The 24,428-nt window shown below is 43.6% G+C and overlaps 1 protein-coding gene across 4 annotated transcripts in view; it reads right to left on the minus strand.

Annotated features, from left to right (window-relative positions):
* The window catches only part of LOC135510773 (arginyl-tRNA--protein transferase 1), a 174,009-nt gene that overhangs the window by 79,617 nt on the left and 69,964 nt on the right, over positions 1-24,428 (minus strand). For all 4 annotated transcript variants that reach the window (XM_064931982.1, XM_064931981.1, XM_064931980.1 and 1 more), the window contains 2 exons: positions 20,782-20,814; positions 10,137-10,318 (listed from right to left, as the gene is read on the minus strand). In XM_064931982.1, the coding sequence (XP_064788054.1) occupies positions 10,137-10,318; positions 20,782-20,814 (215 nt within the window). The remainder of the gene's footprint in view (positions 1-10,136; positions 10,319-20,781; positions 20,815-24,428) is intronic.

A 24,428-nucleotide genomic window follows, 5' to 3' on the forward strand; every position in this document is an offset into this window, starting at 1 on the left:
AGATACATCACAGAGGGGAAATACTCAACCACAGGGAAATCATATAGAGACTGGTAGGAGTGCTTAATAACAACTCAAGGATCAATTAGTGGTGAAACAAAGAGTCTAGAGGATAAACGTGGGGTTCACACATCCCAGCTAGAGCTAGACCGTTGAGAGTGACAAGGCAAAAGACCTCTCTACGAGGACAACGTATCGATATAGAAAGAGAGGCAGGGCTACGCGAGCGGTCCTGGTTATACCGAGATAACCTGAAGTATCTATAGTGCCCTGTCCAATCCAGGGAACGGGACGCTAACCACCTCAAGCACCCCGCTGCCGGCCAAGGGGCGGGGCTGAAGGTTTCGTATCGCGACAAGATGAACGTACTTTGGTGCGAAAAGTGCAAATCAATCCCAGAACAACAGCAAAGGACATTGTGAAGATGCTGGAGGAAACAGGTACAAAAGTATCTATATCCACAGTAAATCTAGTCCTATATCGACATAACCTGAAAGGTCACTCAGCAGGAAAGAAGCCTCTGCTCCAAAACCGCCATAAAAAAGCCAGACTACGGATTGCAACTGCACAAGGGGACAGATCGTACTTTTGAGAGAAATGTCCTCTGGTCAGATGAAACAAAAATAGAACTGTTGGGAAATAATGACCATCGTTATATGTTTGGAGGAAAAAGGGGGAGGCTTGCAAGCCGAAGAACACCATCCCAACCGTGAAGTACGGGGGTGGCAGCATCATGTTGTCGGGGTGCTTTGATGCAGGAGGGACTGGTACACTTCACAAAATAGATGGCATCACGAGGCAGGAAAATTATCTGGACATATTGAAGCAACATCTCAAGACATCAGTCAGGAAGTTAACGCATGGTTGCAAATGGGTCTTCCAAATGGACAAGGAGCCCAAGCATACTTCCAAAGTTGTGGCAAAATGGCTTAAAAACAACAAATGATGATAGCCACTCCAAGGTAGTGGAGTGGCCATCACAAAGCCCTGACCTCAATCCCATAGAACATTTGTGGGCAGAACTGAAAAAGCGTCAACTAAGTATTCCGACCCTTTGCTATGAGACTCGAAATTTAGCTCAAGTGCATCCTGTTTCCATTGATCATCCTTGAGATGTTTCTTCAACTTGGGAGTCAACCTGTGCTAAATTCAATTGATTGGACATTATTTGGAAAGGAACACGCCGGTCTATATAAGGTCCCACAGGTGACAAAAAAACAAGCTATGAGGTCGAAGAATTGTCCGTAGAGCTCCAAGACAGCATTGTGTTGAGGCACAGATCTGAGGAAGGGTACCAAAAAATGTTTGCAGCATTGAAAGTCTCCAATCCTTCTTAAATGGAAGTTTGGAACCACCAAGACTCTTCCTAGGGCTGAACGCCCAACCAAACTGAGCAATCGGGAGAGATTGGCCTTGGTCAGGGAGGTGACCAAGAACCCGATGGTCACTGACAGAGCTTCAGAGTTCCTCTGTGGCTATGGGAGAACCATCCAGGCCAGCCCGTCAGGTAGTCCAGGATCCAGCTGCAGAGGAAGATGTTCAGAACCCTGAGTCCTAAGCTTGGTGACAAGCATGAAGGGGACAATGGTGTTGAACGTTGCGCTGTAGTCAATGAACAGCATTCTTACATAGGTATTCCTCTTATCTAGATTGGTGCAGTGCGGAAAGCAATTGAGATTGTGGATTTATTGGGGCGGTATGCAAATTGGAGTGGGTCAAGGGTGGCGGAGTTAATGTGTGCCATAACCAGTCTCTCAAAGCACTTCATGATTACATAAGTGAGTGCTACAGGGTGGTAATCATTCTGGCATGTATGCCATTGCCTCATAGAGCTGCAATCTGACTATGTTGCCTTACAGAAAGCCCTGGTTGTTTAAAAATGAATACGGGCAAGATTAAATACATGTTGCTCTCTAATTCTCAAAAAACTCAAATCTGATGGACTACATATTTATTAATTGGATGGTTCTCCCATCGATAGGTTTCCTGCCTGTAAACATCTGGGCATGTAGACTGACAAAGTTTGAATGTAAAAAAAAAACATACGAATGAGCTGGTTAAAACGCTAACCTTTAACGTGGGCTTATTATTATTTTTTTAAGATCCTGCCTCTCCCTAAATAGCAGGAAGCATATTGTACAGCACACATTTTCCTGACAGTTTTTGACTATGGGGACACCATTTACCAAATTGCAGCAGCCACTACTCTTAAACTTTTGGATGCCGTCTAACACAGCGCCATCTTTGTTTACAAAGCACTACTACACAAGCTTCCAACGTCCCTATTGCACTCCACACTGCCGTTTCCCACCTGGCCAAAAGGAACACTCATGTGAGAATGCTATTCATTGACTATAGCTCAGTGTTCAACACCATAGTACCCTTGAAGCGCATCATTAAAAGCTAAGGATCCTGGGACTAAACACCTCCCTCTGCAAATGGATCCCGGACTTCCTGACGGGCCACCCTCGGGTGGTGAGGGTAGGTAGCAACACATCTGCCATGCTGATCCTCAACACTGGAGCTCTCCAGGGGTGCGTGCTCAGTCCTCTCCTGTACTCCCTGTTCACCCACGACTGCATGGCCAGGCATGACTCCAACAACATCAGTAAGTTTGCAGACAACACAAGTGGTAGGCCTGATCACCGACGAGACAGCCTATAGAGAGGTTAGAGACCTGGCCAGGTGGTGCCAGAATAACAACCTATCCCTCAACGTAACCAAGACTAAGGAGATGATTGTTGACTATAGAAAAAGGAGGACCGAGCACGCCCCCATTCTCATCGACGGGGCTGTAGTGGGGCAGGTTGAGAGGTCCAAGTTCCTTGGTGTCCACATCAACAACAAACTAGAATGGTCCAAACACACCAAGACAGTCGTGAAGAGGGCACGACAAAGCCTATTCCCAATCAGGAAACTAAAAAGATTTGGCATGGGTCCTGAGATCCTCAAAAGGTTCTACAGCTGCAACATTGAGAGCATCCTGACTGGTTGCATCACTGCCTGGTATGGCAATAGCTCAGCCTCTGACCGCAAGGCACTACAGTGGGTAGTGCGTATGGCCCAGTACATCACCGAGGCTAAGCTGCCTGAAATCCAGGACCACTACACCAGGCGGTGTCAGAGGAAGGTCCTAAAAATTGTCAAAGACCCCAGTCATAGACTGTTCTCTGTACTACCGAATGGCCAGTGGTACCGGAGTGCCAAGTCTAGGACAAAAAGGCTTCTCAACAGTTTTTACCCCCAAGCCATAAGACTCCTGAATAGGTAATCAAATGGCTTCCCGGACTATTTGCATTGTGTGCCCAACATCTCTTTTTACGCTGCTGCTACTCTGTTTATCATATACACAGTCACTTTAACTATACATTCATGTACATACTACCTCAATTGGGCCGACCAACCAGTGCTCCCGCACATTGGCTAACCGGCCTATCTGCATTGTGTCCCACCCACCAACCCCTCTTTTACGCTACTGCTACTCCCGGCTCATCGTATGTACATACTACCTCAATCTGCCTGACTAACCGGTGTCTGTATGAAGCCTCGCTACTGTATATAGCCTCGTTACTGTATATAACCTAGCTACTGTATATAACCTATAGTCTTTTTGACTGTTACTTTATTTCTTTACCTACCTATTGTTCACCTAATACCTTTTTTGCACTATTGGTTAGAGCCTGTAAGTAAGCATTTCACTAAGGTCTACACCTGTTGTATTCAGTGCACGTGACAAATAAACTTTGATTTGTTGCTAAAGTATAAAAGAATGAGCTACCAAACCCAGTTGCAGGGTAAATCCTTTTTTTGTTTTAGTGAACACCCTATTGTTGGATAACTTGCAAAATTCCTTGATTCACTGGTGCCGGTAGGTCAGTTTAGGACTCTGGTATTTAATAATTGAGTATGCAGTTGTAGTATTGAAATTGTTCCTTGTTTTATTTGGAATGTTAACAATTGTGAATGAGAACTTGGTATCCAATGGGGTTAAAAAAACAAAACATTTTTTTTTTTTTAATAAATGAGGTACTTTCTTGGCCCGCATGGATAATTTCTCTTAATAAGCTTAAATTTGATTCAACATTCAATTTTTCTATAGACTATTGTTTGTTCTCTCTCATTATTAGTCACCTGGCTACTTTAAGTTTAAAGCTATTCATAATAACCTTTTGAAATTGAACTCGGTTACATTCATTGTTTGATCGGGAGAAAACCATGCATAAAATGATGCAGTCATGCCTTCAGTCATAATCATAACTGCCTATCGAATGGAGAGAGCAGAAAATAGACTACATAAAAAATGAATAGCCTAAAAAGCCCATGCAGCCAACAGAAACAGAGAAAGAAACTATATTTTCTGACTGGACATTTTGTGCTGCTTCGGTGGAATTCTCCACTATCTGGCCTATATTCCTCTCGAGTTCTGCATCACACACAGTATGTATTGAAATAGGCTTTAGCAAATAGGAATAGGCAAATTACTTGGAATGTCACTTGTGCTGCCCTGCGAGAGACTGTCACATCACGATATGTTGTCTCCATCGACAATGGCTGTCAATCATCGTTGATAGACGATGCTATCGTAATATCGCCCACCCCTAATGCACACACAAAACTACTCCAATGCCGGACACCAGCTGCCTTTTCGATAACAGTGCCTCAGGCGCAATGTCCAGTCCTCCAATCCCTCTTTATCCCCCTCTTCAGAACATCTCAACATCTCCCTCTCCTGTTCTTAGCACAGAATCACACCTACACACACTCCCCATGGAACACCAAGTCTCTCTCTAGCTCGCTCACTCTTACACAACACCCCCTCCCCCTCACACACGCTTCAGAAGGTGTATGGCAGAAAATGCGTATATCTGACAGAGGAAGTCTTGTAAAATCAAATCAAACCTAATCAAATAACCTCGTCTGGGCTTTATCTACACAGGGAGTACTGTTACTCTTGGAGACAGACTCTTGCAATAATAATATAAGAAATGCAGACCAGGGTCTGTTCAGGCTTGTGTGTGAGCGGAAATGTACAAACTGCACATTCTCTACTAGTCACACACACACACAATCTGTAGTCTCTCACATGCATGCATACATATGGCCAACTCTGTAAATCACCCAGTCCTTCAACATCTGTGCAGAAATACTTAAACGCTTTCTCACATTATTGGGTTACACTTTACAGGAAGCGTCAGATGTGTGTGTACGTGCGCGCTACGTGTGTGTGAGCTCTTATTTCATACCAGCAGACAGTGCTGTCGTCAGCCGCACCACAAACACCCCACTGCCTCATCCAATACTGACAGATGAGCAGTATTTACCTACCCAGTCCTTAGGTATTACCTATACTCTACTGCCCAGAGGTGGGGAGAGCGAGTGTGTGGTGGGAAAATCAAGAGAGATTGAGAGGAACAGAGAGTGTAAAGGTTAATTAGGGAAGAAGAACCTGAAAGAAGAGAGAAAAAATAAAGAGAAATGAGAGAAGAGAGAGATGGGAATGAGGGAGGTAAAGAAAAAACATAGGAGCGAAAGAGAGAACAAAAAGTGAAAAGATTGTTTTCTGCAAGTAAAAAGTGGCCAGCCAAATAGAAAAAGTAACCAGCCAGGGAGTTTCCAGGCTGTGGAGGATTTTTTTCTTATTTTTTCTTCAGAACAAGCTCTATTTTGTGGCGTTTGGAACATTCTAAAGACCTTGCTTCCATCTAAAATGCACAGCTAAATTATTGAATACCTCATTTTTTATATGACTTCACCAGATTGGTAAAATTACTTGTGGTATCGAATAGAAAGACATGACACAATTAAAATGACTTAAAATGTATGAATTGAGTGTGTTAGCTGTTTTGGATATTGTCTAGGCCAGGGTACCCCAACTGGCAACCCGCGGGCTTGGTTAAAAAAAAAAAATTCTGAGCAAAAAAAATGTAAAGTTTGGAATTTTCATTCTTTGACAGAAGACTAAAATCAACAAGAAATCTGCTCCAGGTGATTTTAGTTTAAGGAATCTGTTTACAACTATTCACACGCATAAGAGAGAGACACTTGATTGTACATAAATGTGAGGAAGATTTGAAATTATTATGTTTTAGTCAAGCATATTTGTAAGGGATTTTTGCAGTCTACAAATTATTTGTAATTATGTTCCAGCCCATGAACATCCGCTACAACAAATAGAATTCAAAGAGGTCCAGTGACTAACATTTTCTCCCCCCAAAATGTCCAAACCATTAAAATGTCTAACGTGCGATATGATTTGGGGGAATATGTAGTTCTTGTATATGTATAGCTAATAAACAAAATACTACATTTCAACAATATTTATTGCACATTTTCAATGCAGCCACATTACATAAGAGGCAAAATAAATATGCATCCTAATCATAAATAAAAGTAGGCCAATTACAAATGTTCTCATTTCAAGCAAAACAAGACTGCATCTTCAAAAAAATAACAAGTGCCTGTTTCTGAAAAAAGTGCTTTGATTTTTGAACAAATAAGAAATGACAATTTCATATTTATCTGTCCTACTCTCTCCCACTTCACTTCTCCATCTCTCTTCTTTAGCGCGAGAAGTTGTATTTTGCTTGCCCAGCCATTAATTTGAACCTTGGCTGGAAAGGAGTCCGTGCCATTCTCATACACATATGTAGGTGCTCATTGTTGAGTCTAGAACGGTACTTATTTTTAATGATGTTCATAGTGGAGAAAGAAGATTCACAACTGTATGTGGAGCCACGCATGGTCAAGGTTGTGTAGTGCTACTTTGGTTAGACCAGGGAAAACAGTCTCAGACACAGCCTGCAGCCAGAAAGCATCATGGTCAGTTAGTTGAAAGTGCTCTCTTGGTGCAACATTTGCTCGCAGATCAATCAGTATCATCTGTAGAGATCCACCATGTGCCCACTTGAAGGTCTGTGTCATCTCCTTTTGAAAATCCTCTGACATCTGTGATGAGGAACGGATTCTCAATTAGAAGGAGCTGCTGTCCAAGCCTGAAGCTGTCAAATCGATTTCTCAAGTTTCCAATCAGCTTATCTATCTATGAAGTCCACATGAGGAGAAACATCTCTCTCACCCTGAATCTGTTCCTGCACTTTTGGGAAGTGTGCACAGTTTCCTTGAAGATATTCCATGAAAATTTCCAGTTTCCTCTGGAACGAGCGGATAGATGTCATCAAATCACAAACTGAATTGCCCTGTTATTTCACGGTGAGATCATTAAGGTGCGATGTCTACCAAAAAAGTAACAAATCCATTTTGCTCTCGTCTTGCAAAAAATGTGAAAACTGTGTCGCCTTCTGACTCTTGAGCTGTACTAGGAAAGCTGTTATTTCCTTTCGAATGGACCAAAAGCGTTCCAACACCCTGCCTTTAGTGAGCCATCTTACATTGTTGTGCAGCAATAGGTCATTTGATTTTTGCCTCAACTTCTTTCAGGAATTCTGTCAGCAGGCAATGTTGATGAGATGAGGATGCCCTGAGGAAGTTGATAAGTTTCATCATTATATTCACACTTCAGCATACTCTTCTGACAGATTGGCGCACGGGACAGACTGATGAATGATGCAGTGGTAAGCTGTGAGTTCAGGGTTGTCCTGCCACAGCTCCTCTCTCTCTAGAGACCACTTGTTTTAGATCTATCCCCCTCTCTCAGCATCTCCTCTATGGCCATGTATATGTCCTTTCCTCTTGCATGTGTCTCGAAGTGGTGTTACACCTGACAGGTCTTCACTGTGTGGTAAAATCTAACATACACCAGAAGCGGGGCATTATCACTCACATCAGTAGATTCATCAACAGCTAGTGCTATGCAGGGTGCACTCCGAATAGCTTCATCCCACGGTGTTAATACATCCTCTGTTAGTATTTCACTCTTTCTTGCAGTTGTGTTATGTGACATTGGGATTTGCTTGATCTTTTCACAGCTCGTCTTTTTGTTTATCGTCAAGTAAAGTTTCAGCAATAGCATTCATGCACTCCATCCCCGTCAGTAAATGGCTTTTGGTGTTGACCCAAAATCCAAGCTATTTTTAGTGAACATTCGTTTGCACGTTGTTGGGCAGTGAATGCATGGGAGAGGACACTGGTGGACTGATCATACTGGGCTTTGAGTTTGTATATTTTGCGTGACCTCACCTCAGACTGCTGTGGATATGTTTGCTCAAAAGATGTGCTTTGTTTTGTAGTGGCGCTCTTCATGTTGGCACTTTTTATTAGAGCCACGGTCTCTGAACATAATCAGGCAGAGTGGTTTGACACTCACTGCGGGAAGGATAAAGGCATATTTGTCTGTCCACTCCTCTTTGAAAGCTTGATTTTCTGTATCAACTGTCCTGACTTTTGCACACGCCATACTATAATTTCTCCTCTCGCTGTCTCTGACAACATCAGTCTCCTAACATGCGTTGTAAACATTCGCTTTTGGCTGAGTTTCGTGCAGTGATATAAATAACGCATGTGATTGGACAACACACAGTAGTATGGAATGCTCTCTGGGACCTTCCCAGCTGTGCTGAGCCAGTACAGTATGTGTACATTGAAAAAAACAGTTGCTTCATCAGTATTTAACTTAAAAATTATTTATGAGAAATATGTCGAGGTCCAGATAGGACCTTCACTCGGTCCGTACCTGGACACGAGGTCCGCCAATTGTGCACCTCTGTACTACAACAACAAAAAGCGGCCCGTGGCTGAATCTAGTTGATGATCCCTGGTCTAGTGCTATAAGATCAGGACTAATTTCTAAGTAAGATAACCTTTAACATTTAAGTCATATTTACAGTTTTACTGCAAGATACGAATTTCTAGAATGATGTTTGTTCTTCAAATTATGTATTTTATTGGCTATGCTACTGTGGACACTTCAGGGTAAGGAAACCAATGTGTAACTTGGGTGAACTATCCATTTAACAGTTTGGCCTGTCAGTCAATAACTGTGGGTGAGATGGTCAGGGGAGGGGGCAGGATGTTTGGTACAAAGTTGGTAGAGTTTCAGACCTCTCAATCATTCATTGTGGGTGGGACTTTGAGGGAAGGCGGTAGATGAGTAATCTAATCAGAAAAACTAGTCTACTCTTTGAATTTCATTTATTGTGGCAACACAAACTAAGAAAAAAGTTGTTTTCTGTCAAGTAAACCTGGATTTCCTGTAAACAATATAGAATTGCAGGAATATGAATTGCGGGAACAACCATACCCCGTTCAAAGGCACTTAAATGTTTTGTCTTGTCCATTCACCCACAGAATGGAACACATACACAATCCATGTCTCAATTGTCTCAAGGCTTAAAAAAAACCTTCTTTAACATGTCTCCTCAAAATCTACACTGATTGAAGTGACATTACCAGGTGACATCAATAAGGGATCATAGCTTTCACCTGGTCAGTCGAGGTCATGGAAATAGCAGGTATTCCTTATGTTTTGTACACTCAGTGAAACGTTGTATAATTTATGAAAGCAAAGGGATATAAGAGATTGACAGTCAGTTGGACACCTTTTACACAAGCGGTTCGGTCGTCAACCAAAAACATGAAATAGCCTATGAACCCAGACTCCGTAGCTAGCTATAAAGGTCTTCAGCGTTTCTCAAAGAAAATACATATGCCACAAAACCATAATTAAGTAGACTTCAACTCATCGTTACCACTTACATTACATGTGTTAATTCACTCACAGAAAACAATGAAGAAGCATCATGTTCTCCCTACTCTGAAAATACATTTTACTGCAGCCAACCACAGCGCACAAAAACAACACAGGTACCGAGAGGCAGGACAGAGAGCAGTGTTACCCTCTCGCCGCTCGCTTTGTGACTGACAGGCACCTGTTCTATCAATAGAAGATGCATATCATTCATTCTAGCGGGACAAGGATATACAGACTTTTCTCACTAGCGAATTGAAACTTTTAAATATAAAGAAGCCTAGTTCTTTTTCCAGTTCATACATTTTATTCAACTCTGGAAAGAGTGAGAGAAAGAGAGCAGAGCGAGAGAGAGAGAGTGCAAGTCTATAACAGAGAAACAAAGACAAGGAGAGGAGACACAAATCAGGCAGAAAGAAAAGAAAAAAGAAAGGAGCAATGGAAACACTGCCAAATGCGAAGCTCGATCCTTAGCCCCTCCAGTCCTACTGACCTGAGTGCAGAGTAGGAGCCCAGCGACAGAGAGGCGAAGTCGGGGTGGTAGTACAGGTAGACAGAGGACACGCAGGTGGGCAGGATGTCCACTACTCCCACTGCCACGATGCGGTCATCCAGCCAGTACTGTTGGTGGAAGGAACCGTAGCCCGCCGCTGGTCCATCCGGAGGCGTCTCCATCTGAGAGAGAGAGAGAGGTTATAGATCACAATGGTACAAACACATAAATACGAACTTGAAAAATGGAATTGACCTAGTCACTGAATCATGTGAATCCCCTGTTTGTTATCGCAATGGCATGTTTCACACATACACACATTTATCTTTTCATTAGAGCCCAGGCCCCACACGTGTAGTTTACAGAAAGCATTTGTTGCTTTGAAACTGAAATTGGTACTTAATGCAGGTAAAACTAAGTACATGTTACTTTCCAAAACGCTTAAAAATATACCTGATGATTTACGCATATGTACATTGGATGGTGCCCACATTTATCGTGTCCCTGCTTATAAATATCTGGGTATCTGGATTGATGGAAAAAGCTCTTTCAAAAAGCATACTGATGAGTTAGTTAAGAGGGTAAGAATAAAAATGGGCTTCCTAAAAACAGGAATGCCTTTCGTTAAATAGCAGAAAACAAATAATTTAGTCGACATTCATTCCGGCTTTAGACTATGGCGATAGTCTATATGAATGCAGATGCCACTCTATTTAAACCATTGGACGATAGGTTCATTACACATCAATGCATTCTGTATCAGAAAGTAGGCAGGTCCTCTCAAGTCTCGTAGATCAATACACTGCTCTCTTTTTGTTTATAAGGCCTTCTTGTGCAAATGTCCAGGGCATTTCAGACAGCTGTTAAGGGGACCTTCTCACTCAAGGAGAATGTGTTTTTTATGATTGATTGTGTTTTGATGTGTATATTGGTCTATATGAATGTGAAGTTTGATGTGTATATCGTATTTTGCTGTGTATTGTTTCATACAGGGCTCCATGTCAAAAGAAATGTTCAATTAAATAAATAAATGTACAGGGGTGTACAGTAGCCCGCACTCAGCCTGCTAATAGCTCCCAAATGTGGAGGGGGATCAGGCTGGGGGGCGTAGGTAGAGCTGTGTGTGCTAGCCACCGAAACACATGGGAGACGCCTTTTAATAAAAGACCCTGTATGAAATCCATCTTGCCGGGCAGAGTGTGGAATGTGGCCACGCTTACTCTTGGATGTGTGTGTGCAATACAACTCCTGTTTAGTACCCAACAGATTGCATGCTGGGTTTTTCAAATCAACTGGCTTAACTGCTTTACATCACACATACTTTAGACAGCTACTAGTGGGGCTAGGGGGCATATTAAGCCTGAGGTGGACTGGTGTATGTGCATGTGTGAAAGAACGGTTGAAACAGGATCCTTCCCCACGGCCCATCTGGGCCCGGGGCAGACGCCGCTTGTTATCACAAAACAGAGAGAGAGCTGCCGTTGTTAATCCAACAGTGTGAAAACCCCCAGAATGCTGCTTGGCCACTGACCAGCAACAACCACCTTGACACAATTAAAACCTGTCTAAATATGAACCCCCCCACCTCCCAAAACCTATAATTGGACCTCCACTACCCCTGCAAACTCACAGCAATCTTTCCCAGAAGACCTCCACCGGTCCTGGGCTCCACATTCCTCTTGTACCCCCTTGGCGGAGCTGTGTAAAGTGAAGCTTACCGTAAAAAGAAAGGCACATTTGCTCCAGCGCCGGGCTGCTGTGTTACCAAACACTAGCTGATTACCTGGGTGACACAACAGAGCATTGGAGACGGGACAGGGGTATCCGTTCACTATGTGGGCTAGGGGGTGACGTATTTGTGTGTGGTGAGCAGACTAGAGGAGAGAAGACTAGAGGAGGACTAGCATGGGGCAGACTTTCAGCAGTTGGGAGTGAGTGAGAGGGAGGCCGGGGGTAAACTGGGGAGTTTTAAGCTGGGAGAGTGGAGGTGGAATGGGTTGGGGGGGGGGGGGGTGTCTGGTTGGTGGCTGTATTAGCTACGCTACCAGTCAAAAGGTTTAGAACGACTCCTCATTCAAGGGTTTTTCTTTATGTTTTCTATTTTCTACATTGCAGAATATGCCTGGATGACAGCTTTCCACACTCTTGGCATTTTCTCAACCAGCTTCATGAGGTAGTCACCTGGAATTTGTGGAATTTACTTCCTTAATGCATTTGAGCCATTCTGTTGTGTTGTGACAAGGTGGGAGTGGTATACAGAAGATAGCCTTGTTTAGTAAAAGACCAAGTCTATATTATGGCAAGAACAGCTCAAATAAGCAAAGAGAAACGACAGTCCATCATTACTTTAAGATATGAAGGTCAGTCAATACGGAAAATTTCAAGAACTTTGAAAGTTTCTTCAAGTGCGGTCGCAAATACCATGGGTGAACAGATGATCTCTTCATGTGTATTTCCCACCGTGAAGCATGGAGGAGAAGGTGTTATGGCGTGGGGGTGCTTTGCTGGCGACACGATCTGTGATTTATTTAGAATTCAAAGGCACACATCACCAGCATTGCTACCACAGCATTCTGCAGCGATACACCATCTCTTCTGGGTAATGGCTTAGTGGGACTATCATATGTCTTTCACCAGGACACTGATCCAACACACCTCGAGGCTGTGTAAGCACTATTTTACCAAAAAGGAAAGTGATGGCGTGCAGCATCATATGACTTGGCCTCCACAATCCCCCGACCTCAACCCAAATTGAGATGGTTTGGGATGAGGCAGACCGCAGAGTTAAGGAAAAGCAGCTAACAAGTGCTCAGCATATGTGGGAACTCCTTCAAGACTGTTGGAAAAGCATTCCAGGTGAAGCTGGTTGAGAGAATGCCAAAAGTGTGCAAAGCTGTCAAGGCAAAGAGTGGCTATTTGAAGAATCTCAAATATATTTTGATTTGATTGAAACGTTTGGTTACTACATGATTCCATATGTGTTATTTCATAGTTTTGATGTCTTCACTATTATTCTACAATGTAGAAAATAGTACAAATTATGAAAAACCTTGAATGAGTAGGTGTTCTAAAACTTTTAAAAACACAAAACTGGTAATATACCTCTGGGGCAACCTAGTGGGCACCACATCTGGAGGCTGGGTGGGGCCCCTGAGCTGTGGCAGTCTGTCTGGGGCTGGGGAAAATGCCCGTCAGTGGAAGGCATGCAGCCTGTAAATTTCTTGGTACAGGCTCTGGCAGCAAACACTGGAGTCTTTGTCAGAGCCTAGGTTCACTTAGAATTTAGTCAGAAGTGAGAGAGTGGGTCTCCATATGTGTGCAAGAGTGATTTTTCTTACCCCCTCTGAGCATGGCCGTGTCTGTCAGTGAATGGTTGAGTGTCTATTTACTTTCGGTGTGTGTGTGCACTCATATGCGTGTGCGTTTACGCACGGGTATGTATGTGTGCACTTGTGTGTGTTTATGCAGCAGACACGTGTAAGAGGTAGATCTTGTCTCACTCTAACCTGCGCGTCACCTCCCAGGTCTGCCTAATGGCTGTGTCCTTGCCACAATGACAACAACGTAAACATTCTCCACCGCTAAACAGTAAACTGCCTCTGAGGCCTCAAAAGGGGCCCAAATCTCTCTGATGGGCCCCCAAACTCCTCCTTTACTTCCCCCTTCTCCACGCTCTTCCCCTCTGGTCTAGTGCAGGGGAGTAAAAGTGTCATTTCTTAACTCAAACAAATGCACATTGCAGTATTGGAGTAGGAGCAACTGTTCCCTATGGTCAAATAAAATCTGAGATGAAAAACTTAGCTACAACTACCAGGTAGACTCCCCTCACAGGTATGCTTTCACTTTTCAGAATAAGAAGTCTGTGTGCGGTTTCTATAAACAACGACACTGCATAAACATTGCTATGGCAGGTTTGATTGAATTCCTGCCTGAGTGCTCCATGACTTTTCAGAAGGCTCCATGGCCAAAGTGGAGGAGGTTAGTGAAGTGCATTGATATTCATTAGGGTGCTGCTCATGGTCTGGTTTGGGGAAGAGAAGAGCAATCTGGGCAGACACACAGTACCAGTCCTCAGAGCTGTTTAGCTATCAGGCTTGGCACGGTAATTGTATAATCGTGTAACTGACGATTATGGATGAACACCGTCATGAAAATAAAAAAAGAAAACTATGAAATAACACATATGGAATCACATAACCAAAAATAGTGTAAAAAAACAAACAAACGTTTATATTTGAGATTCTTCAAAGTAACCATCATTTGCCTTGACAGCTTTGCACACTTGGCATTCTCTCAACCAGTTTCACCTGTATGTCTGCCAGGCCTATATCATCTGCTAGCATATGTCATGGAGATACAGGTGAAGCTGGTTGAGAGATTAATCCATCCTAATGACAAATATATATTTTCTTTCTCCCACTGTCATAAGACACACTAGAGAACAGATTTCTTCTTGATATCTAATTTCATGGTTAATAATGTGATTGCTTGCAAGATTTGGCCCATGGCCCACACAGATCATGCTACAGTAGTTACATGTTGATATAAACTCTGAATATCTGAGGAAGGGTAGATTTAGACTAAACACCATGCCATTACAAGATGAGATATTGAGTCAAATCAGTAGCAGATGATCTTAGATCCTTTTTTTCACAGATAGCACATTTCAAACTGCCTACAAACAGAAATTTCAGTTGCATGAAATGTATAACAAAAAAGGCAGAATATGCACTGTTTAGGATTAGAACACGTTTTAATGGGGGAGGTTAGAATACAGGCAGGCTACGAGCAACACAAAAAAAATGCAGAACCCTTCTAATGTAATCCCAGCAATTAAGAAGGGTGATAAAATGGTGACCTTATCCAAAGAGAAACTGTGTTTCAGCATTTTTATGAAGATTTCTATGCAGCCTAATGTTCAGCGGGCCCCATACTTTTTTGCTTGTTATAGAATTACCTAGATTATCAGATAGCTAGGTAGAGGATTAAATTACTTCCGGCGCCGACAGATGGCCCCTCGCTTCGCAATCCTAGGAAACTATGCAGTTTTTTGTTTTTTACGTGTTATTTCTTACATTAGTACCCCAGGTCATCTTAGGTTTCATTACATACAGTCGAGAAGAACTACTGAATATAAGAGCAGCGTCAACTCACCATCAGTACGACCAAGAATATGACTCTCGCAAAGCGTTTCCTGTGTTCTGCCTTTCACTCAGGACAACGGAATGGATCCCAGCCGGCGACCCAAAAAAACGATTTCGTAAAAGAAGGAAACGAGGCGGTCTTCAAGGCCGGACTCCGGAGACGGGGGCATCGTGCACCACTACCTAGTATACTTCTCGCCAATGTCCAGTCTCTTGACAACAAGGTTGATGAAATCCAAGCAAGGGTAGCATTCCAGAGGGACATCAGAGACTAACATTCTTTGCTTCACGGAAACATGGCTCACTGGAGAGACGCTATCGGAGGAGTCGGTGCAGCCAGCTGGTTTCTCCACGCATCGCGCCGACAGAAACAAACATCTTTCTGGTAAGAAGAGGGGCAGGGGCGTATGCCTTATGGCTAACGAGACATGGTGTGATCACAAAAACATACAGGAACTCAAATCCTTCTGTTCTGTTTAGAATTCCTCACAATCAAGTGTCGACCGCATTATCTACCAAGGGAATTCTCTTCAGTTATAATCACAGCCGTATATATTCCCCCCCAAGCAGACACATCGATGGCTCTGAACAAACTTTATTTGACTCTTTGCAAACTGGAATCCATACATCCTGAGGCTGCATTCACTGTAGCTGGGGATTTTAACAAGGCTAATCTGAAAACAAGACTCCCTAAATTGTATCAGCATATCGATTGCGCAACCAGGTCTGGCAAAACCTTGGATCATTGCTATTCTAACTTCCGCGACGAATATAAGGCCCTGCCCCGCCCTCCTTTCGAAAAAGCTGACCACGACTCCATTTTGTTGATCCCTGCCTACAGGCAGAAACTAAAACAAGAAGCTCCCACGCTAAGGTCTGTCCAACGCTGGTCCGACCAATCTGATTCCACACTCAAAGACTGCTCCCATCACGTGGACTGGGATATGTTTCGTATTGCGTCAGACAACAACATTGACGAATACGCTGATTCGGTGTGCGAGTTCATTAGAACGTGCGTTGAAGATGTCGTTCCAATAGCAACGATTAAAACATTCCCAAACCAGAAACCGTGGATTGATGGCAGCATTCGTGTGAAACAAAGCGCGAACCACTGCTTTTAATCAGGGCAAGGTGACCGGAAACATGACCGAATACAAACAGTGCAGTTATTCCCTCCGCAAGGCAATCAAACAAGCTAAGCGTCAGTATAGAGACAAAGTAAAATCTCAATTCAATGGCTCAGACACAAGAGGTATGTGGCAGGGTCTACAGTCAATCACGGATTACAAAAAGAAATCCAGCCCCGTCACGGACCAGGATGTCTTGCTCCCAGGCAGACTAAATAACTTTTTTGCCCGCTTTGAGGACAATACAGTGCCACTGACACGGCCTGCAACGAAAACATGCGGACTCTTCTTCACTGCAGCTGAGGTGAGTAAAACATTTAAACGTGTTAACCCTCGCAAGGCTGCAGGCCCAGACGGCATCCCCAGCCGCGCCCTCAGAGCATGCGCAGACCAGCTGGCTGGTGTGTTTACGGACATATTCAATCAATCCCTATACCAGTCTGCTGTTCCCACATGCTTCAAGAGGGCCACCATTGTTCCTGTTCCCAAGAAAGCTAAGGTAACTGAGCTAAACGACTACCGCCCCGTAGCACTCACTTCCGTCATCATGAAGTGCTTTGAGAGACTAGTCAAGGACCATATCACCTCCACCCTACCTGACACCCTAGACCCACTCCAATTTGCTTACCGCCCAAATAGGTCCACAGATGATGCAATCTCAACCACACTGCCCTAACCCATCTGGACAAGAGGAATACCTATGTGAGAATGCTGTTCATAGACTACAGCTCGGCATTTAACACCATAGTACCCTCCAAGCTCGTCATCAAGCTCGAGACCCTGGGTCTCGACCCCGCCCTGTGCAACTGGGTACTGGACTTCCTGACGGGCCGCCCCCAGGTGGTGAGGGTAGGCAACAACATCTCCACAAGGGTGCGTTCTGAGCCCTCTCCTGTACTCCCTGTTCACCCACGACTGCATGGCCACGCTTGCCTCCAACTCAATAATCAAGTTTGCTGACGACACAACAGTGGTAGGCTTGATTACCAAAAACGACGAGACGGCCTACAGGGAGGAGGTGAGGGCCCTCGGAGTGTGGCGTCAGGAAAATGACCTCACACTCAAAGTCAACAAAACTAAGGAGATGATTTTGGACTTCAGGAAACAGCAGAGGGAACACCCCCCCCTATCCACATCGATGGAACAGTAGTGGAGAGGGTAGTAAGTTTTAAGTTCCTCGGCATACACATCACAGACAAACTGAATTGGTCCACCCACACAGACAGCATCGTGAAGAAGGCGCAGCAGGAGGCTGAAGAAATTCGGCTTGTCACCAAAACCACTCACAAACCTCTACAGATGCACAATCGAGAGCATCCTGGCGGGCTGTATCACCGCCTGGTACGGCAACTGCTCCGCCCACAACCGTAAGGCTCTCCAGAGGGTAGTGAGGTCTGCACAACGCATCACCGGGGGCAAACTACCTGCCCTCCAGGACACCTACACCACCCGATGTTACAGGAAGGCCATAAAGATCATCAAGGACAACAACCACCCGAGCCACTGCCTGTTCACCCCGCTATCATCCAGAAGGCGAGGTCAGTACAGGTGCATCAAAACTGGGACTGAGAGACTGAAAAACAGCTTCTATCTCAAGGCCTTCAGACTGTTAAACAGCAACCACTAACATTGAGTGGCTGCTGCCAACACACTGACTCAACTCCAGCCACTTTAATAATGGGAATTGATGGAAAATGTAAAATATATCACTAGCCACTTTAAACAATGCTACCTAATATAATGTTTACATACCCTACATTATTCATCTCATATGTATACGTATATACTGTCCTCTATATCATCTACCGCATCTTTATGTAATACATGTATCACTAGCCACTAACTATGCCACTTTGTTTACATACTCATCTCATATGTATATACTGTACTCGAGACCATCTACTGTATCTTGCCTATGCTGCTCTCTACCATCACTCATTATATATCTTTATGTACATATTCTTTATCCCCTTACACTTGTGTGTATAAATAAGACAGTAGTTTTGGAATTGTTAGTTAGATTACTTGTTGGTTATTACTGCATTGTCGGAACTAGAAGCACAAGCATTTCGCTACACTCGCATTAACATCTGCTAACCATGTGTATGTGACAAATAAAATTTGATTTGAGGACCTAGACTGTTCTGTAACAGAAGAGGTTAGAGCCACCATTCTATCTATGAAAGTAGGGAAGTCACCTGGTCTGGATGACCTTCCTGTAGAATATTATAAAAAGTATATTGACATTGTACCATTTAAAAATTCCTCCCTTCCGTACACCTTTAATGAGGTTTTGATGTCGTTGATCCCTGAAAAGGATAGAGATATGACAGAACCTGGGAACGTTAGAGCCATCAGCCTCCTCAATGTGGATTGTAAGATTCTTACTAAGACCTTTGCCATACGCTTAGAGAAGGCCTACCTAATATCAAACAAGTAGGATATCATACCAAGTAGGATTTATGAAGAACAGGTCCTCTAATACGAGGCTCTGACACCTAATGTGGTTAAAACCGCTATTAAAAAAAAAGCCAGACTACGGTTTGCAACTGCACATGAGGACAAAGATGGTACTTTTTGGAGAAATGTCCTCTAGTCTGATGAAACAAAAATATAACTGGCCATGATGACCATCAATATGTTTGGAGGAGAAAGGGGGAGGCTTGCAAGCCGAAGAACACCATCTACACCGTGAAGCACGGGGGTGGAGGCATCATGTTGTCAGGGTGCTTTGCTGCAGGAGGGACTGGTGGACTTCACAAAATAGATGGCTTCATGAGGAAGGAAAATTATGTGGATATATTGAAGCAACATCTCAAGACATCAGTCAGGAAGCTGACGCTTGGTCGCAAATGGGTCTTCCAAATGGACAATGACCCCAAGCATACTTCCAAAGTTGTGGCAAAATGGCTTAAGGACAACAAATGATGATGGCCACTCCAAAGTATTGTGCGCCGCCAACTGCAACAGCGCTCTCTGATTAGCAGCCGTGTCAGTTTGGCAGCTGAGCGTGTCGGAGGGAGATGCATGTGCTTCGCGGTTTACCAGATCTTTTTCTGCAGTTATCTTGAAGATCACTCCGCAACCTAAATGCTGCAGCGCTGTCATTCAGCAGCAGATGATGCGCTGTCGTTCAGCAGCAGATGATGCGCTGTCAGCCAATGCAAGCTAGCATAAGGTCCTTAGAGGGACTTCGCGATGGGGAAAAGTCTGACATTGATAGACCAGTCGTGGAATTAGTAGGGTTCCAAGTAGCAGATGGGTCCAAGTCCAATTGGCAAAATTGGTATAGTGGTCCAAGAAACTGGCCGGTGGATCAGCTAACAGTCCAATATGCTATAGATAGCTAGCAGGCCGCAGAATGGGCCTTCAGGGGACGTCGCACCTGATGGGCCCTTTTGGGATCCTTGGGCAGATTGTCGGTATTCCAGTCGTGAAGGATGAGCAGGGTTCTGTGCCCAGTAACGGCAGTAGAAGGGGTCCGGATATTGTAGCCGAGGAGTGGGCTTCAGGAGTAGCCCAGGAGCCCTAGTCGGGAGATGGGTCTAGCTTGGGATAGCCCCAGGCTAGTTGGTGCTTGCTCCGGGACGAAAACGTTAGCCAGGAGTAGTCAACCCAGGTTGCGGTTAGCTAGCTGCCATGATCCAGATGAAAGGGTTCAGAGTTTGCGGGAGGAATCCGGGGATACGGAGGGAAAAATAGGCGAGAGCTTTCCGAGCTAAAGGTTAGCTGACTGATAGCTGGTAGCTAGTTAGCTATCTAGCTTCAGTTGAGGTATTCCAGTTCGGAGGAAAATAGAAATACTTCAGAAAAAACAGACCCACACCACATTGGGTGAGGCGAGTTGCAGGAGAGTATTTTGAAGGTGAGGTTCAGGAAAAATATTAAAAAGAATGCAAATAAAAATAAATGTATAAAAAGATACATGGGACGAGACAAGACAAAGAAATCTTAGATACTACACTATCTATTGCATCTTAGCCGCTCTCTCACTGCTCATCCATATATTTTATATTTCTATATTCTTATCCCATTCTTTTCCTAGATTGTATGTATTGAATTTTGTTGTGGAATTGTTTGATATTACCTGTTAGATACTTAAGCATTTCGCTACACTTGCAATAATATCTGCTAACCATGTGTATGTGACCAATACAATTTGTACAATATTTGCACATTCTTTTTCAAAACTGTACTTTGCTAACTCAGATATTTTCTTTTCACATTGTCCAGTCTAGCACGGTTCCAGCAACTATAGTGGATGCGTAAACAGGCCAGTACATCTCAGTATTGTGAATCAGGCATTGGGAGTAATTTATACACTTTGGAAATGTAGAAGTATGTAGAGTCAACAGGAGGGCAGGGGGTACGTACCTCAAGTGGTGAGTCACAGAGAAATCTCCTGAACTGTAGAGGAGGGACGAGCAGCCAGCGCCAAGAGAAAGAAAAGGGAGAAAAATAAACAGTTAGTTATGAGGGTCACTTAATCTCTATAGGCCACGAGTTTCAAATGAAAACCATACATTTTCCCAGTAACTGTCTCTTGTGGTGTAACACTCCCATTCCTGTGCTTATGTAGATGTAATATATCAAATGGAGAGTAAATTCAGTATGCCAGAGAGGAAGACCGTGTTTTCACAAGAGGAAACATTTGTCTTGAGGATCATACCAGCGGCGGTCGGTGCAGATTAAGATTTTTTTTTTTTTTAAATGAGCATGGCCTTAGTATTACAGCATATTGGATGACTGTCATTCATATTCCATTCACCCAGTAACCAAGTTGACACATTCAATACCACCATGTACACTGTTTCCTGCATCTAGCTGATCTAGGGTATAATCATTAGTCCAAAACAAGAGTTTCTAATGGGCAAATTCAGGTAGGTCCATCCCCTTTCAGTTCTGCTTGCTTCAGTTTAAGAAACGTTTTGAATTGGCGGAATGCAACCCTGATCACCCGCGCACACAGTTCACTTTCATAGCAGACGCAAACAAAAAGCATCATCACTTTGCTAGTTGTTTAACTCCTTCTCGCATCTACGCACACTCATCTTTTCTCTTCGCTTGTGGACTTCACAACTGTTGTGCACAACAACAGTTGTCTGACCAGGTGAAAAAACCTCTCCAAGCCAAACCTTCATACCATAACCGCTACAGAGCGCTACCACATCCGCCGATATTGCCCTTCCATACCTATGGTGAAAGGTTGCAGATCTACAGCGGTGTTTCTCAGACCATGAGACTTCTTGTCTTCTTGTGGAAATGTCTGTAGCGTCCGAAGGTTTGGCCTACAAACTATGACCACTCTGTGGAAAGACTCTCACAAACACAAAAGGTGTTCTCCCTTTTGGCCTAGGGCACACACAAGCATCACAAAACTCATCTGAAGGTCCCTGGTAGCGGTTTAAAAAATTAAGTATACAGTATTAAAATATGAGGTATAAATACATGTAAAAAAAAAAAAAACAATCCTGATCTTATACAGTGCATTCATAAAGTCAGAAACCTTGACTTTTCCTACATTGTTACGTTCGTCTTATCCTAAAATGGATTAAATATCCCCCCAATCTACACACAATACTCCATAATGACAAAGCAAACAAGTTACGAAATGTTAGCAAATTGTATAACATAAAAAAAAAGGAAATATTAAACGGAACTCAAACCGGTTACGCGCGTGTGCTATCGTGCATAAATGTATTTTGTCCCCCTACACCAAACGCGTGAGATGGCACGTGGGTACCTGCTTCTATAAACCAATGAGGAGATGGGAGAGGCAGGACTTTCAGTGCGATCTGTGTCAGAAATAAAAAGGAGTTCTATTTTAGCCCTTGGCATCGCAGACGCTCGTTGGCGCGTGCGAGAAGTGTGGGTGCAATAATTGAATAACATTGATATCTAAATGCATTTTGTGACGCTCACACACGTGACTTGTCTGGTCTGTTCAGCATGTTACTCAGTACTTTGTTGAAGCACCTTTGGCAGCAATTACAGCTTCTAGTCGTCTTGGTTATGACGCTAAAAGCTAGCACACCAGTATTTCGGGAGTTTCTTCCATTCCCCTCTGCAGATCCACTCAAGCTCTGTCAGGTTCGATGGGGAGGATCGCTGAACAGCTTTTTTCAGGTCTCTCCAGAGTAGGGTTTGCAAAGGGCTGACATTTTCCATGGGAAGTTAAGCCCGGTTGTTGCTTAAATTAATCCAAAAAAGTTAGCTTATAACAGTGAACCTTTTTTGTGCGATACACAAACTATCCCCAATTCAATGGAATTGCAAACCAGTGCATTCTTCCATCACATGTACAGCTGATTCTCAAGATCTTGCACACTAATGAGATGCTATTGAGACCACACTACTAAACTGCCTGAGCCAAGGACTACATGCTTTCTGGTAAGTTTTGATATATATATATATATAAAGATTAGATTAAAAAAGAATTGTACAAAAAAAAGTGTATATATATATATATATATATATATATATAATTTTTTTTTGTACAATTCTTTTCTAATCTTTATAGGAACATACCACAGGCACTATCTGATGTGCGGAGACATTTCACTGCAGCCAATGTAGAAAGAAAAGCTGTGTTCATTTGCAAATACTGGGCCAAATCATATGTGAAGAATGCAACAAAGATGCAGAATCATCTGGCCAAGTGCATAAAGTTCCCTCAGCACTCACAACAAGCAACCTCTGACAAAAGGCCCTCTACTTCTATTCGAGGTGGAAATGATGAATCAGACACCTTATCGATAGCAAAATCTCATGGTCCTCCTGGAATCAGAAGTTCTTTTGACTCAATGGAGGAACATAGTCAGATAAATGCTGATGAATGTCTTGCTGGAGCTGTATATGCAACTGGTTCACCTCTGATGTTCACAGGCAATGTGTAAGAGATTTCTGAATGTTCTTCGCCCAGAATACACGCTTCCAACCAGACATGCTTCATCTACTCATTTTCTGGATGCAGAGTTCAACAGAGTTCAAGTGAAGGTCAAGCAAATCACAGACTGTATTGCAAACATCTAGGATGGTGGTCGAATGTTCGTGGCCAAAGTATAATGAACTAAATCATCTCTATCCCTCAACCAGAATTCTACAAGAGCACATACACTGGTCTCTACCTTGCAGATGAGCTGAAGGCAGTCATCAATGACCTTGGACCACAGAAGGTATTTGCACTGGTGGCAGACAATGCTACGAACATGAAGGCCACTTGGTCTAAAGTGGAGGAGTCCTACCCTCACATCACACCCATTGGCTGTGCTGCTCATGCATTGAATCTGCTCCTCAAGGACATCATAGCATTGAAAACAATGGATACACTCAACAAGAGTGCAAAATATATGGTTAGGTATGTGAAGGTTTATCAAGTTATAGCAGCAATATACCTCACCAAGCAAAGTGAGAAGAATAAGAGCACCACATTGAAGCTGCCCAGCAACACCTGTTGGGGGTGGTGTTGTCATGTTTGACTGTCTCGTGGAGGGGAAGGAGTCTCTCCAAGAAATGGCCATATCACAGTCTGCCGATATAGACAGCCCCATCAAGAGGATCCTCCTAGATGATGAATTTTGGGACACAGAGTGGTAAGCAGCCTTAAACCTATAGCAGTAGCCATTGCACAGATTGTGGGAGACAATGGCATCCTGTCTGATGTTCAAACTCTGCTAGCAGATGTAAGAGAAAAAATCTGTACTGCCCTGCCCACTTCACTGTTGCTCCAAGCAGAGGAAACTGCAATTCTGAAATGCATCAAAAAACCTGAAGACTTGTGCCTGAAGCCCATACATTCCGCAGCGTACTTGTTGGACCCCAGGTATGCTGGAAAGAGCATCCTGTCTGGTGCAGAGATCAACAAGGCCTATGGAATCATCACTACAGTGTCTCGCCACCTTGGCCTGGATGAGGGCAAGGTTCTTGGCAGTCTGGCGAAGCAAGGGATTTGGGATAGAGATTCAATAAGGCAGTCATGCCAACATATCTCATCAGCCACCAGGTGGAAGGGACTTTGAGGA

The sequence above is a fragment of the Oncorhynchus masou genome, chromosome 23 (genome assembly GCF_036934945.1).
Source record: "Oncorhynchus masou masou isolate Uvic2021 chromosome 23, UVic_Omas_1.1, whole genome shotgun sequence".
In the NCBI taxonomy this organism is placed as follows: domain Eukaryota; kingdom Metazoa; phylum Chordata; class Actinopteri; order Salmoniformes; family Salmonidae; genus Oncorhynchus; species Oncorhynchus masou.